The sequence below is a fragment of the Eubalaena glacialis genome, chromosome 4 (genome assembly GCF_028564815.1).
Source record: "Eubalaena glacialis isolate mEubGla1 chromosome 4, mEubGla1.1.hap2.+ XY, whole genome shotgun sequence".
NCBI classification, from domain to species: domain Eukaryota; kingdom Metazoa; phylum Chordata; class Mammalia; order Artiodactyla; family Balaenidae; genus Eubalaena; species Eubalaena glacialis.
In genome coordinates, this window is record NC_083719.1 from 9,694,400 (window position 1) to 9,707,482 (window position 13,083).

Genomic DNA, 13,083 nt, shown 5'->3' on the forward strand with positions numbered 1-13,083 from the left:
GCAGGACTGCGTGTGTCTCCGTGTCTCTCTCTTCCCATCCTATCACTTCCTTCTCTGATTTGACATTATATCTAAAGGCATTTTGCCAGCAGACTCTTATTTCTACCAGCCGTCCATGTGATCTGCAGCACTGAAAAAATAAGATGGGTTTCTAGACTTCAGGACCAGAGAAACATCTGGCTGAACATTACCTGGCCTGTTTCTCAACGAGGGAAAAGGGGATTGTCCTGAGAGTTGGCTCATTTCTGGGGCTGGAGAACTTGTCTCTTTTTTTTTTTTTAATTTTTATTGGAGTATAGTTGATTTACAATGTTGTGTTAGTTTCAGGTGTACAGGAAAGTGAATCAGTTATACATATACATATATCCATTCTTTTTTAGATTCTTTTCCCAGACAGGTCATTACAGAGTATTAAGAAGAGTTCCCTGTGCTCTACAGTAGGTCCTTATTTTTATCTATCTATCTATCCATCCATCCATCCATCCATCCATCCATCCATCCATCCATCCATCCATTTTTGGCCTCACCGCACAGCATCGGGTCCTTATCTATCTATCTATCCATCCATCCACCCATCTATTTTTGGCCTCACCGTGCAGCATCGGGTCCTTATTTTAATCCGTTCCTCTTCAAATCCCTCACACCCTCACCTTGCCTCCATGTCCATCATCTCAGATAGTCATTCCCATACTCCTGGGGTCCTAATCCCAAGTGAAAAGCTTACAAGGTGTTCTGGTGAATTTATTCTTTCAAAAAAATCTCATGGACCCTTATTAAAAAAAAAGTGGGATAAAAGTCTCTATTCAGAAAAACCATCCCTAGCTCCCCCGTGCCTCCTGAATGTGGTCACACCTCCTTAGAGCCAAGCTCAGGAGAGCAGACCTCAGACCACGTGTAGCTTTGACCTCATGTACATCCCCAGTGCCTGCCCTAAGCTCCACCTTAAACCTGCATGGACTCAGGGCACCACTAGACCTTACCCATAACCGATATGCAGCCCGTCCCTCCCCAGCTACACCTCGTTCTCCTACTTGACTGACCCTGTCCGGTTGCACTTCGTTAAACTCCCCCTCAAATGCTGCCTTCTTCAAGATCCCGTTCCCGATCCTCCTACCTGGATGTGCCTCTCCCTCCACGGATGCCCCCAGCCTTTGGTCCTCTCTCACAGCTCTTGGTATCACAAGCTACTTCTGAACTGATGTCACTCCTACCCACTTCCAGTCAAGGGAGACCCCCGGAGTCATGACCTTCATTGTATGTATATGTGAATGCCCAGTAGAGCCGGGCTGATATCATGATTCTCCATAGTAACAATAGTTATTTATTGGGCCCTTTTAATGTGCAGACATGCTAATAAACAACTGATAGGCATGATCTCAATCTCATATGATCTTCGTAATGACTCTGTATAATTGTTGCAGTATTGTTATCCCCATAATAGGATATGCAAACAATCTCAGAGAAGCCCCATTTTGTCCCCCAAACAGGCTAAGCATGATTTCACCTCAGGACCCTTGCACTGGCTATTCCCTCTGCCTGGTACATCCGTCCCCAGGTCCATCTGCAATGGCTCCTGGCTTCAGGTGTTTGCTCAGTGGACACCTTATCGTGGAGAGCTTGGCCACCCTGCCCTAGAACATCTCTAATTCTCTCAGTCTTTCTCCACCCGGCTCTTCTCACCATCTAATATCCTATCAGCATCAGACCATTACCTCTAAGAGGAAGGGGCTTTGGCCTCTGTTGTTCACAGGTGTGTGTCCAGCACCTAGAAGAGCGGCTGGCACAAAACAGGTGCTCAGTAAAGACTTGTTGAACCAAACCCAACTACCCAAGGTCACGGAGCTGGTAACGGAACCAAGATATGCACCCATGTCTGTCTAGCCCCTCAACCCATGCTGTTAATCACTGCGTCCTGTATTTGTGCAACTCAACAGAATGCAATGATTTCTTCTACAATTGCAAGTAAATTCACTACTCTTACTCATGCTTCTACTTGCTCTGTCCATCAATATTAAAATGCCTCAGACTCCTTTGGAATTTCCCCAACATTCCATTCCTGACTGTCAACATTCACGTGTTGAGTCCCACCTTTCCACCCCCCAGGGATTTCTCCTCATCGCTCTTCTGGTCAGTATACATTGCTTCCCTGGGTACCATGTTTTCCTCTTGTTTTATGCCCTTATTTAGCTAGAATACATCCTCCAATTGTGGTAACTTTCTAGGAAAGGGTGCCTAAGAGATAGATTTCATGAGTACTTGCAAGTCTGAAAATATCTGATACTCTTTGTATAGATGACGGATAATTTGGCCGTGTACAGATTTTAGGTTGAAACTTATTTTCCCTCTGAACTTTGAGAGCATCACCTGAGTGTTCTTTTTTCCTCCCGTATCACTACTGCAAGTCAGGTGGCATCTGTTTTATTCCTCTCCCTAGGTTTCAGGGTCTATTTTATGTCAGTGCTGTGAAATTTCATGATGTAGAAGACGAAATATTTTCTATTCCAAGCGTAGGGTATTTCCTATGAAGACACAGGCCCCCCCAGCTCTGAGGAATTGTTCTGCATTACTTCATCGATAATTTGCTTCTCTCCATTTTCTTTCCGGGGCTGTAGTAATATGTCAGATCTCCCAGATTTGTCCTTTATGGATCTTGCTGCATTATTCTCATTTTCTGTCTCTTTCCCTTTATGTTCTCCCTTCCCAGTGATTTCCTTCACTATTTCCCACTCATTCTATCAAATCTTTAATGTGGGTAGTTATATTTTTTACAGCCTAAAGAGATTTTCTTGTTCTCTGATCCTTTCACATATCAACCCAGTTCTTACTTAATAAATACAAGATCTTCTTAAATCTTTCTCAGTACTGAATCTAAAGTTTTATCTTGCTTCTTTTAATCTCCCCCTTTTCTGTAAATCATCTCTGTTTCTTCTGAGAGGCAGTTCATTTTTCTGTTTTTTTTTTTCAATGCCACTAATTCACCCAAATTCCTCAGTAATCCTTGCTAATTTCTCATATTTGAGAAGGAGAAACCCAGAGGCAGCGTCTTCTGCTACGACATCAATAGAAATGTTTTCCACTGTGCGTCCCTGTATTAGAATTTATGACGAGGAGGGTGGGCATATGGGCTGGCAGCCTTCCTGCAGGATGAGAATGTGGGCGGCAGCTCTCAGCCCCCTGCCAGCCCATCACCCCACAAGCCTGTAGGCAATGAACTTTATCTAGGCCACTAACAGCCATAACTGAAGTCTCACTTCCTCAGGCAGTTTGTTCAGTTTTTTTAAGCGGTCACACCTGGTCTTCTCCCTGCAGTAAACGCTGGCCACAGGGTCGCCATCTTGGTAGGAGGGAGGGGATGCGATGGGAGGAGGGAGCAACTGTCTCAAGCTCTGGCTTTCAGTGAATCCCTCCACCTTGAGCCTCACTTCTCTTCAGCCCCCCAGCCGAACTCTGAAGGTTGAACCTGGCCAAACACTCACGCGAGACAGCCACGCTGACATAGCAGATTCTTGGGAGAAACGTCTACATTTTCATTGCTTATCACTCCTATCTACTCTGCTTTCTAAAAAATTTTCAATGGCTTGCTTGTTGGTGACACCCACCCACTGGCCTCTGTGTTCTTGTCTCTTTTGTGACTGCATTCCCCGTTGTAATTCTGTACTCTATTTTTCAGAGGGTCTGAGACTGGGGGAGACAAATGAGCTGAGAGAGTCATGTTAGCTTAACTGTTGTCCAAGACACACTGTCATTTTTAAAATTTACATGTTCCCCGTTAAATTAAAGCATGATCAAAATCATGTAAGTATCAATAACATTGGAAAGGCTAGCACAGAAGTCTACATAAAGATGCCACTCTCTTACAACAGAACAAAAAAGACCTGTTTACCCCATTTTAACTAGCAAGGTCGCCATGTGGTAGGGAGAGAAGGGAAGATATTAATTTCTGTGAATCAACAAAAAAGAAAGGCATCAGGAAAGCCTTTGGGGTCCCTAGCATCCCAAACATTTAGTTCCAGATCCAGCTATTAACTCACAGAAACGGGATATTAAAACGACACTCTGCCTGCTGCTGTCTGACCCGGATGGACAGCAACTGGACAGCAATCAGATACTATGTAAGTTGCAATCAGATGCTGCACAGAGTGACTTTAAAAGGAATGTCTGGGAGTCCCGGGCCTCCAGGCACATGGAGGCTGTTAGACAGGGGTCAGCAAGTACAGAGGAGGTTTGCTGAAGAGATTTTAGTACCTGCTCTCTCTGGAGAGAGAGCCTGGAGAGAGCGGGCTTCCACTCAGATGTGGGTTCCCTGCTGTGAAATGGGATCCCAGAGTTGTAGAGGGTAAATGGCTGGCTGAATAATCACTTTGTTGGTGGAAGCTGGAGACAGTCAATGAGTGGGAATCAGCCCATACTCCCCAAGTGCATTGGGGTGCAGGATGGCTGAGTGCACAGTGCAGGAGAGAGATCTATTTTACTTTCTGAGCCAGAAGGAGATGCCTGGGCAAGGCCGGGGCTCTGAGAGCATGAGCTTCTGAGGAGGGGGAAGGGGCTGAGGGGCGTGGCCAGCGGGGAAAGCACTGGAGCTTCTGCAGTTGGGGAAGGGTCCCCAGGGAGGTCCAGTTCCAAAGAACCCCTGGAAGTTCTGGTTGACAGCCAGCTGTAACCACCTTGGAAAGAAGATGAAAGTGTTGACCGATATCACAGGCTGATCACATTCTAATTAGTAAATCTAAACTGGGATTTTTTATTTTCTTTTTTTACTTGAGCGTGAGCCAGAAGGTTCACAAGAGTTGTTCAAGCATTTGTCCACAGGCAGGGAGAGATCGCCTTCAGGAAATGCAATTTAAAGGGGCTGAAGCAGCCAGGTATCACATTGCATTCCGACCACATCCCAAGTGCTGTGGGATAAACAAACTCGCTCATCACCTGAGGAGACTTCAGGTTTCCTCTGAGAACATGACAGTGCAGATTGCAAAGCTTTTATCCAGGATTAGGCTTTTTTTTTTCTTTTTCTTTCTTATAACAGGTGCACCTGAAAGTATTAACAAATCAGGGAATGAATCAGATCTCCAAATATGTGGAATGTGGGGTTTATAGTGTGTGATGCCCTCTAAACAGTGCATTTGATGTCTCTTTGGCAGGGTTACAAGACAGACACGCCTGGACCAAATTCCTCTCCATATTAGGTCAGTTTTGATTACAATTGTTGGCTAAGAATCTTCATTTAATCCATTTCATTTTTACCTAAAAATAAGCTTCTGATGTTTGACTTAACTTTAATACATATTTACAACTCAGATTTCTATTTTTAACAGGATTAATTTTGCTCTAAACCGGAAAATGAAAGGATGATGTTATCTGCTTTACGAAATTGAACAAAAATTGGTACTGCTAGTCATATTCAACAGGATGTTGACACATTTTTGAGATATTTTTGCTTCTTAAAAATCACTGGTCATTTAAATAAGTTGAAAACTTATACTGTATTTCTACATCTTTGGTGTTTTTCTTCAATAACACAAAATACACTATCTCTATCCATGTATCATGTGTATTGAAGAGTATAGAGATGCGGGATTCAAAGTGATCTAGGTTCAAATCGCATCCCTGTCATTTCCAGCCAAAGTATCGATAACTTTGGGCAAGGGACTTATCAGTGATAATAAGCCTCAGTTTTCAAATCTGCAGAATGGGGGTAAGAATCACACCTACCTCGTTAAGTTTTTGTTTGAAACTACATGAGACATGCTATTTTCTTGGCTTCTAAGAAATGACACTGACCTACACTTCTGGCTTATCTTTCTTTTGTTTGGGTTCCTGCTCAGCTCCTAGACCTCTGCATTTGTGGGAGGCATCTGGGCTCAGTCCTTGGACCTCTTCTCTCTAAACTTACTTCCTATGTAGTATCTTCTAAGATTCATGGTTTCAAATACCATCTACTTGCTGATGACTCCCTAATTTTTATCTCCAGCCTGGGCTTCTCCCCTGAACTCCAACTTGTGTACCCAACTGTCTACTTCACATGTGCCTTTTGATAGACAGATACCACATGTCCAAATCCATGATCTTAATATATACCAGCTCTGCCCCCAAACCAACCAGATCCCTCTGTATCCTGCCCCATCTCAGTCAATGGTGACTCCATTCTACTGGTTGTTGAGTCGGTGGCATCCTTGAGTCCTCTTTCTCTTACCGTCATCACCTAGTCCATGAGACAATCCGGTCAGCTCTACCATATATACATATCCAGGATTACACTACTTTTCATAACCTCCAATGCTACCATGCTGGCCCAAGCCATCACTGTCTCTTGCTTACATTACTGTAATTACCTCCCAACACGTATTCTTGCTCTTGCCCTTGATCCCCTACAGTGTATTCTGTTACAGACTAAGCCACATTGTGTCACTCCTCTGCTCAAACCCTCAACAGCTCCCAGGGAGGGGTACAGCCAGCATCCTGAAATCTTCATCAAGACTGACGATATGAGGCCTTCCAGCCCCACTTTGCTAGTCACTTTGCTGACCCTGTGTCGCTTCTTTGCCCTCTTTCTCTCTGATGCACCCTCACTGGTCTTCTTGCTCTTCTGCAATCACATCAGACACACCTCCATTTACCAGCCTTTGAACCTGCTGTCCTTTCTGCTCAGAGCACCATTCCGCTGGATATTAACATGGATGGCCAGCACCCTCACTGCCTTCATAGTTGACTCAAAAGTTACACCATTCCGCTGGATATTAACATGGCCAGCGCCCTCACTGCCTTCATAGTTGACTCAAAAGTTACACCATTCCGCTGGATATTAACATGGCCAGCGCCCTCACTGCCTTCATAGTTGACTCAAAAGTTACACCATTCCGCTGGATATTAATATGGCCAGCACCCTCACTGCCTTCATAGTTGACTCAAAAGCTACCTTCTAAGTGGAGCTTTCCCTGGCCACTCTGCTAAAAATTCCTGTGACTTTTCTGTCTTCTCCAGCTGAAATGAGGCCAGGGATTTTGGTTGATATTGATCAATCCTGTATCCCTAGGGTCGAAATCAGTGCCAGTACCTAAGAGCTGCTTAATAAATAATTAAAGGAATGAATGCATCCAACAGTGAAAGTCACCGTCTATCCTGTATTCACACTTCCTAGCTATCAGTGACAAATCTCCAAAATCACAATCCTGAAAACGCAAAAGCTATTTTTCAGTCTTGACTTTGTGCTTTCAGTGAGCAAACCAGGTGGCTCCAAACTTTACGATGCCTGGAATCGTACCAAGCATACAGATTTAGGTATGGAGGCCAAAAGCTCCAGGATTCCTGATCTCTCACAAAGGTTAGAATCGGTCCCCACATCTTTCCTGGGCCATAGTTTGCTAAATTCTAAATAGAGCCAACGATCTTATGCAACCCAAGTATTTATGCAGAGTTATAGAATAATTTGGAACTCAAAAACCCGCCAGCAGCGATTTGCATGAAAAAAACCTTTAAATGAATATTTAAAAGCATCCATTTGAAACAAAGTAATTCAAACATTAAAAGTGCTCGTTGTAGCTCAAAAATCAAGAATCTTCAATGGCACGATGATTTTTTTTTCCCACCAGGGAGCAAAAATGAAATCGTGTCACAGAGAATTTGAGGAATGGATGGAAATGAGGAGGGAAGTGAAGGCACATGGGATTGTGTTGAACAACGGAAGTTCTCTTAATTCTGGCCAAAGCCTTCCTACCCACAAACACACACACACACACACGCATCATATCCTCAGAAACATTCACTCCAGATATTAGAGTATAAGCGATCTTCACAACACATCTACTTTTAAAGCCTCTTCCTACATCCAGTGACATAAGGAGCTGTCAGGCTCTCTCCCCGCCCCATTCACATCCCCCCGCCACCAGACCCACACTCCCTATTTTTACTAAAGTGATAGAGTGGAACATGCCCAAGTTTAGCATGTATGATCACTGGGAGAAAGAGCTGCAAGCTAAGACTCCTGGTTTCTTTCCCCAGGTCTGTGCAGGGAATGAAATGGCCTTTAGCAAGTCACCTGGGCCTCTCTGGGGCTGAGCTGCCTCTTCTCTCTGGTGGCTGGGAAGGGGGTCCTGGGGCTTGAGTCTCCCACAAGCTCCCCCAGGTTCCCACTCCTTGCCACGATCTAGTAACTTATTTTACAAACTTCTAAAACAAAGTTTCCAAACTTACATAAAAGAAGATTCCATACAGGTCCCTAGCCCTGTCTTCCAACTAGATTGCCACACCTGAGTCCCTACATAATAGGTATTTGGATACTGACACTAGGTTGGCATCAGTGAGTATCACTTCCCAAATTCTATTATAGAGAGAGAAGGAGTGAGTGAGAGAATAAGCATTCTTAGCAGAGTTGGGGGGCAGCGGAATTGCAGCCTGCATCCTGCTATGCCAGGCCAGTCCACACCAGCAATTACTGTGTTGAATTAAAAAGGCCCTTGGACATGCCTCTCGCATGCTTCCAAGTTCCTTTTTTTAAATCTTATTTAACTTCACAGTCATCCATTTATGTCAAGAAGGGAAACATATGAGTGCAGCATTTTACTGGAGTGACACAATTACCAAATACTTTCATAAGAGGACAAAAAAAAAATAGACAATAAATCCGGGTTAGTTGTCAGGTGTTTTAGGAGACAAAACTTTAGTCGTTCAATCATAGTGTCTCGTTTAAGCTGAACATATGGTGCTACCAGCAGACAATCACCAGCTCAGCCTGGTCTTTGATGGGCATAACGACCACAGAAATGTCACCTCCTCTGAAGTGGCAGAGAAAAGCAGGCTTCATCCCAAAACCCCAGTCCAGCCCAGCTCCTCCGTCCCTTTAATAAGCAGGCAACAAACTCAAGAGACCTCATCACTGGTTACTTTTTCCCCATTGCTGGAAACTACGTAATTCCAATGACAGGTATGGGAGCGTCCTTTCCTTTTCCCAGTGACTAAACTTAGACAAAATATAATAAATTCGAGTCATCACAAAGTAGTAAAAATTCAAGGCAATTAATCATGGGTTACTTTTTCACTACTATCGAAATCTTTGTAAGGCGAATGTCTGCTTTGGGAAAACTCCTTACTTTTTTCTACAACTGAATGTAGATAACTACCTGGGTGATCACAGAAACAGTGTTATTTTTATTCTCTGCACTCTTTTTCTGGATACGATCAACAGGTCTATGTGATTCTTTATTAAACTTGACTTTAAGGATGGATATCTTCGTCTTCAGATTGGCGGAGGGTGGGAGGGAGAGAGAGAGGGAGAGGGAGAAGGGGAGAGGGAGACAGAGGGAGAGGGAGAGGGAGAGAGACACAGAGACAGAGAGAGTGAGAGAGAGAGAGAGGACACTAAGAGTTTGAGAGACTGCATTACTTCCAAACAGAAGCAACCCATAGCTTTGAGTTCAGGTGCTACCACAGCCTACCTAGGGACAGACACCCTGGCCTTCCCTACCTTCAGCGGATGCTGAACGCACACCTGCCCACGGACACGCCCAGCCTGAGCCGGCTCCAGCCCGGCCGTCCGCCTGCCTCCTGCCTCCTGCCCGGGGCCCCAGCACGCGCCCAGGCGCCCCCGGGGCCGAGCCCTTTACCTGCCAGGCTGCCCGGCCTCTGGAGCGTGGCCGTGGCATACAGCTCCTGCGAGGGCTTGCCGTACGGCTCGGACGCGTGGACCAGACGCTTGGTGGGCGACAGGGTGGCGTACGTGCCGATGGTGGAGCTCAGCTGGTGGATGGGCGAGGAGGAGAGGGTGGACTGCACGGTGGGGGGCGAGGTCACGCGGATCGGGGACAGGCCGGCCGAGGACACGACGATGTTGATGGGCGAGCTGGTGCTGTAGGACTTGGCCAGGCGGCTGGGCGACTGCTTGGGCGAGGAGCCGCGCGGCGCGGCGTAGGAGGCGCCCTCGGGGGCCGAGCCTCCGCGCTGCAGCTTGGTGGGCGAGCCGCCCTGGGGCGCGGCCAGCGGGGAGCCCCCGCGCGGGGGCGCGGGCAGCGTGGAGCTCGAGTAGTAGAGCGCGGCGGCGGCGGCGGCGGCGGGCGGCGCGTCGGGCAGGTGGAAGGCGCTGCCCAGGCTGGGCGCGAACGGCTCCCGCAGCGGCGGCGGCGGCGGCGGCGGCGGCGGCGCGGGCTCGGGCCCCGCCAGGTGCCCCGCGCGGCTCGTGGTGCCCTGTGCGCGGGAGAGCAGAGAACACGCGCTCTTAGCCAGCGGCAAGCAGAGGGACCCCCCGCGCGCGCCGCCCGGCCCCGGCGACCCCGGGCGGCGCGGGCGCGCGGGGGCCCCCGGGAAGCAGAACCGCGCGGGGGGTGGAGACGCACGCGCCCCTCCGGCCGCTCGGGAGCGGCTCCTGCCCGACCGAAAGAAAAAAAAAAGCAAACACCGGAGAGCAAAGGGCGGCTGACCAGGGGATGGGGATCCCGTCTGAGAAGTGGGACACGTATACTGCTCACAAGTCTCAGAGGTTTCTGGAAGAGCAGAGGCATCGCAACAGTCCCCGAACGCTTTGAAAAGGCCAGCCAGCGGGGCCATCGGGATCTGCTTGCAGGCAATCCCGATCTGTTCGTTTTAACGAGAAATTCAGGCGTCCAGCCTTTTCTCCCCACCCCCCGCCCCCCACTCGCACGGGCATTTCATTGGATACAGTTTCTACCTCTGAAATTGGCCAAGTTGCCTACTTATCTGGAGAACGTAAGAAATAAGCATACTTCGTGGAGTTTATTCTGTTGCCATTTTCCCGTTGGTTCTTCTTTGTGGATAAGTTAAAAGGAGGGGAAAATATGAAGTCGGAATAAATATGCTTGGGCTTTCAGGCTTTAAAAGAAAAAGCATTTCCAGAGGAAGCAGAGCAATTGTAAATGAAAAGACTAAAAAAGCCTCCCTTTTCTAGATTTTAACGCTGGGCTCCAAATCTTTCAGCATCTCTCTCTCCAGCTCGCTTTTAAGAGCCCCCTGCAGCTGTGTCTTCAAATTGAAAGCCAGTTGCCTCTCGTCTATTTTCAAGAACACAAAAGACAACAAGGGCTGGGGTGGAGCTGGAGAGACAGTTGGAGGGGAAAGCACTTTCCTTGAATCTGGTCCAGAGACAAATTTGCATTCGAATGAAAACACTACATTGTCAACCACTTCTGGGCAGGAGCTCTGGGATCTTCCAGGCTTTCCCGGAGGAGCAGAAAAGTTTTTTGAGAGCAGGCTGGTGTGAAGAGGGGGTAGGACTGTACACAGAAAAAGAGAAAGTGGGGAGGGCAGGTTCTGAAATTAGGGGTGGGAATTAGGTGGGGAGGAGGACGCGCGTGAGATGGAGGGAAGGGGGAGAGAGAGAGACTGAACAGATGCTCTCCCATTAAGAGTTTCAATTTTGCCTCTCCACTCGCTTTGGAAAGGCAATTGGCAAATAACAGACCAGGCACTTCCATCGCACACACAGCATTCCAAATTTTATCTGGATGTCAGGTTCATGTGAAGATCTGAGGGAGTTAATCGACCAATATCAAAATCCTCTATTAAGAGTATAGGAAGAGAGTCCGTTGAAAGACATTCTGTGGGAAGTGTGTGTGTGTGTGTGTGTGTGCGCGCGTGTGTGTATTTATTCATATATGATGTATATATTTCACATATTTGCATACATGGGTATATATATGTGTGTATTTATATATGATATATATATTTCACATATTTGCATATGTGGGTGTGTATATGTATGTATTTATCAATCCACTGACAAAGTTTCTCTCCTTGACCAAACTCTAGCCAGGCTCCTCTGAACTCCCTTCTCAACATGGCTCTGCACTGTCCAATCTTAGCAAGAATCCTCCACTCTCAGTGTCCGGTCACCCTCCATACCTGTTCCAGTTCCTCATTCTCCACCATCTCCCAGGCAATGTCGCATCACTCTGGCCTGCCTTCAGCAAGAATCCTGTTAGGTCTGTTTAGCCAGAATCTCCCCCCAGCCCTGACATTTCCTCTTAGTGATTTTCCACCCACTGACCCCCAACCTACTCCTTGGCTAAACATTCCTCTTTTTCCTTGTTGTTTTCAAAATTGAGCCCGGTTCTATACTGAGGTCTCTCTTCCTCTAGTGCAATACTTAAATTCTTTTCTGAATCGAAACAGTATTTACCGCTTTAACTACTATCCAGTTCTGGTTTTTCTTTAGCATCACAAAGCAATTATTTTGAGTCCAACAGTAGGAGTGGAAGTAAAACGTAAGCTCCATGATTTTGTTCAGTAATGCGCCTCCAGCAACCAGAACGAGAAGGATTCATAGCAGAGATACCACGAATGTTTGTGGAATCACTGAAGGAATGGTTAACAAAACTGGTCCCAAGGCTTTGGCATGAGGGTTTCCATGGTGGAGAAGCTCCGCAGAGCTGGTGCGCTCACCTGGACTCCAGAGATGTAGTCTAGTATCATCCAGAGTCATGGGGGTGGGGGAGAGCTGCTTATATCTAATTGTGCTTCCCTCCCAGTAGAAGTTCTGAGCGTGAAATGTATAGCCTGGGCTTCTCAAACCTGGCTGCATGTTATAATTGCCAGGGGAACTTTTGAAAAAAATCTCAGTACCCAGGCTGTATCCACTAGCCATTTAATTCAGGATCTCTGGAGGGGGGGACCCAAACATCAGGCTCTGGGGAAGCTCACCAGGTGATTCTAATGTACAATCGAATATAAGAACAAGTCATCCCTAGAGGAGTGGTTTTCCAAGTGTGGTCCCCGTTCCATCAGCCAGCATCACAAGTGGCATCAGCGTCACCCCACCTTTACTGAGTGGGAAGCTCTGGGGGAGGGGCCCAGGGATCTGTGTTTTATCATGTTCTCAAGGCGGTTATGATGCCTGTTTAAAGTTTGCAAGCCTCTGATCCAGAAGAGATTCTGATTCAGGGCTCTGAAGTGGGCCTGAGGGTCTGCATTGCTAACAATCTCCCGGAAGATGCTGCAAGGTGCAGATAGGGACTGTCTTTCTTCACTTTTCTCTGGAAGATCTCCTGGGGCCCGAGCAACATTCCACTGTGCAGAACCCAGCTGTCAAGTGACAGAAAAGCCTCCACCAGGAATTTCTGGAAATCTTTTCCACAGGAGCAT

General features: G+C 47.0%; 1 protein-coding gene across 3 annotated transcripts in view; it reads right to left on the reverse strand.

The window, feature by feature from the left end:
- The window catches only part of CTNND2 (catenin delta 2), a 975,434-nt gene that overhangs the window by 424,065 nt on the left and 538,286 nt on the right, over positions 1-13,083 (reverse strand). For 2 of the 3 annotated variants that reach the window (XM_061189131.1, XM_061189130.1), the window contains exon 7: positions 9,597-10,173. The exons of the other annotated variant lie outside the window; for it this stretch is intronic. In XM_061189131.1, the coding sequence (XP_061045114.1) occupies positions 9,597-10,173 (577 nt within the window). The remainder of the gene's footprint in view (positions 1-9,596; positions 10,174-13,083) is intronic. 3 annotated transcript variants of the gene reach the window in all.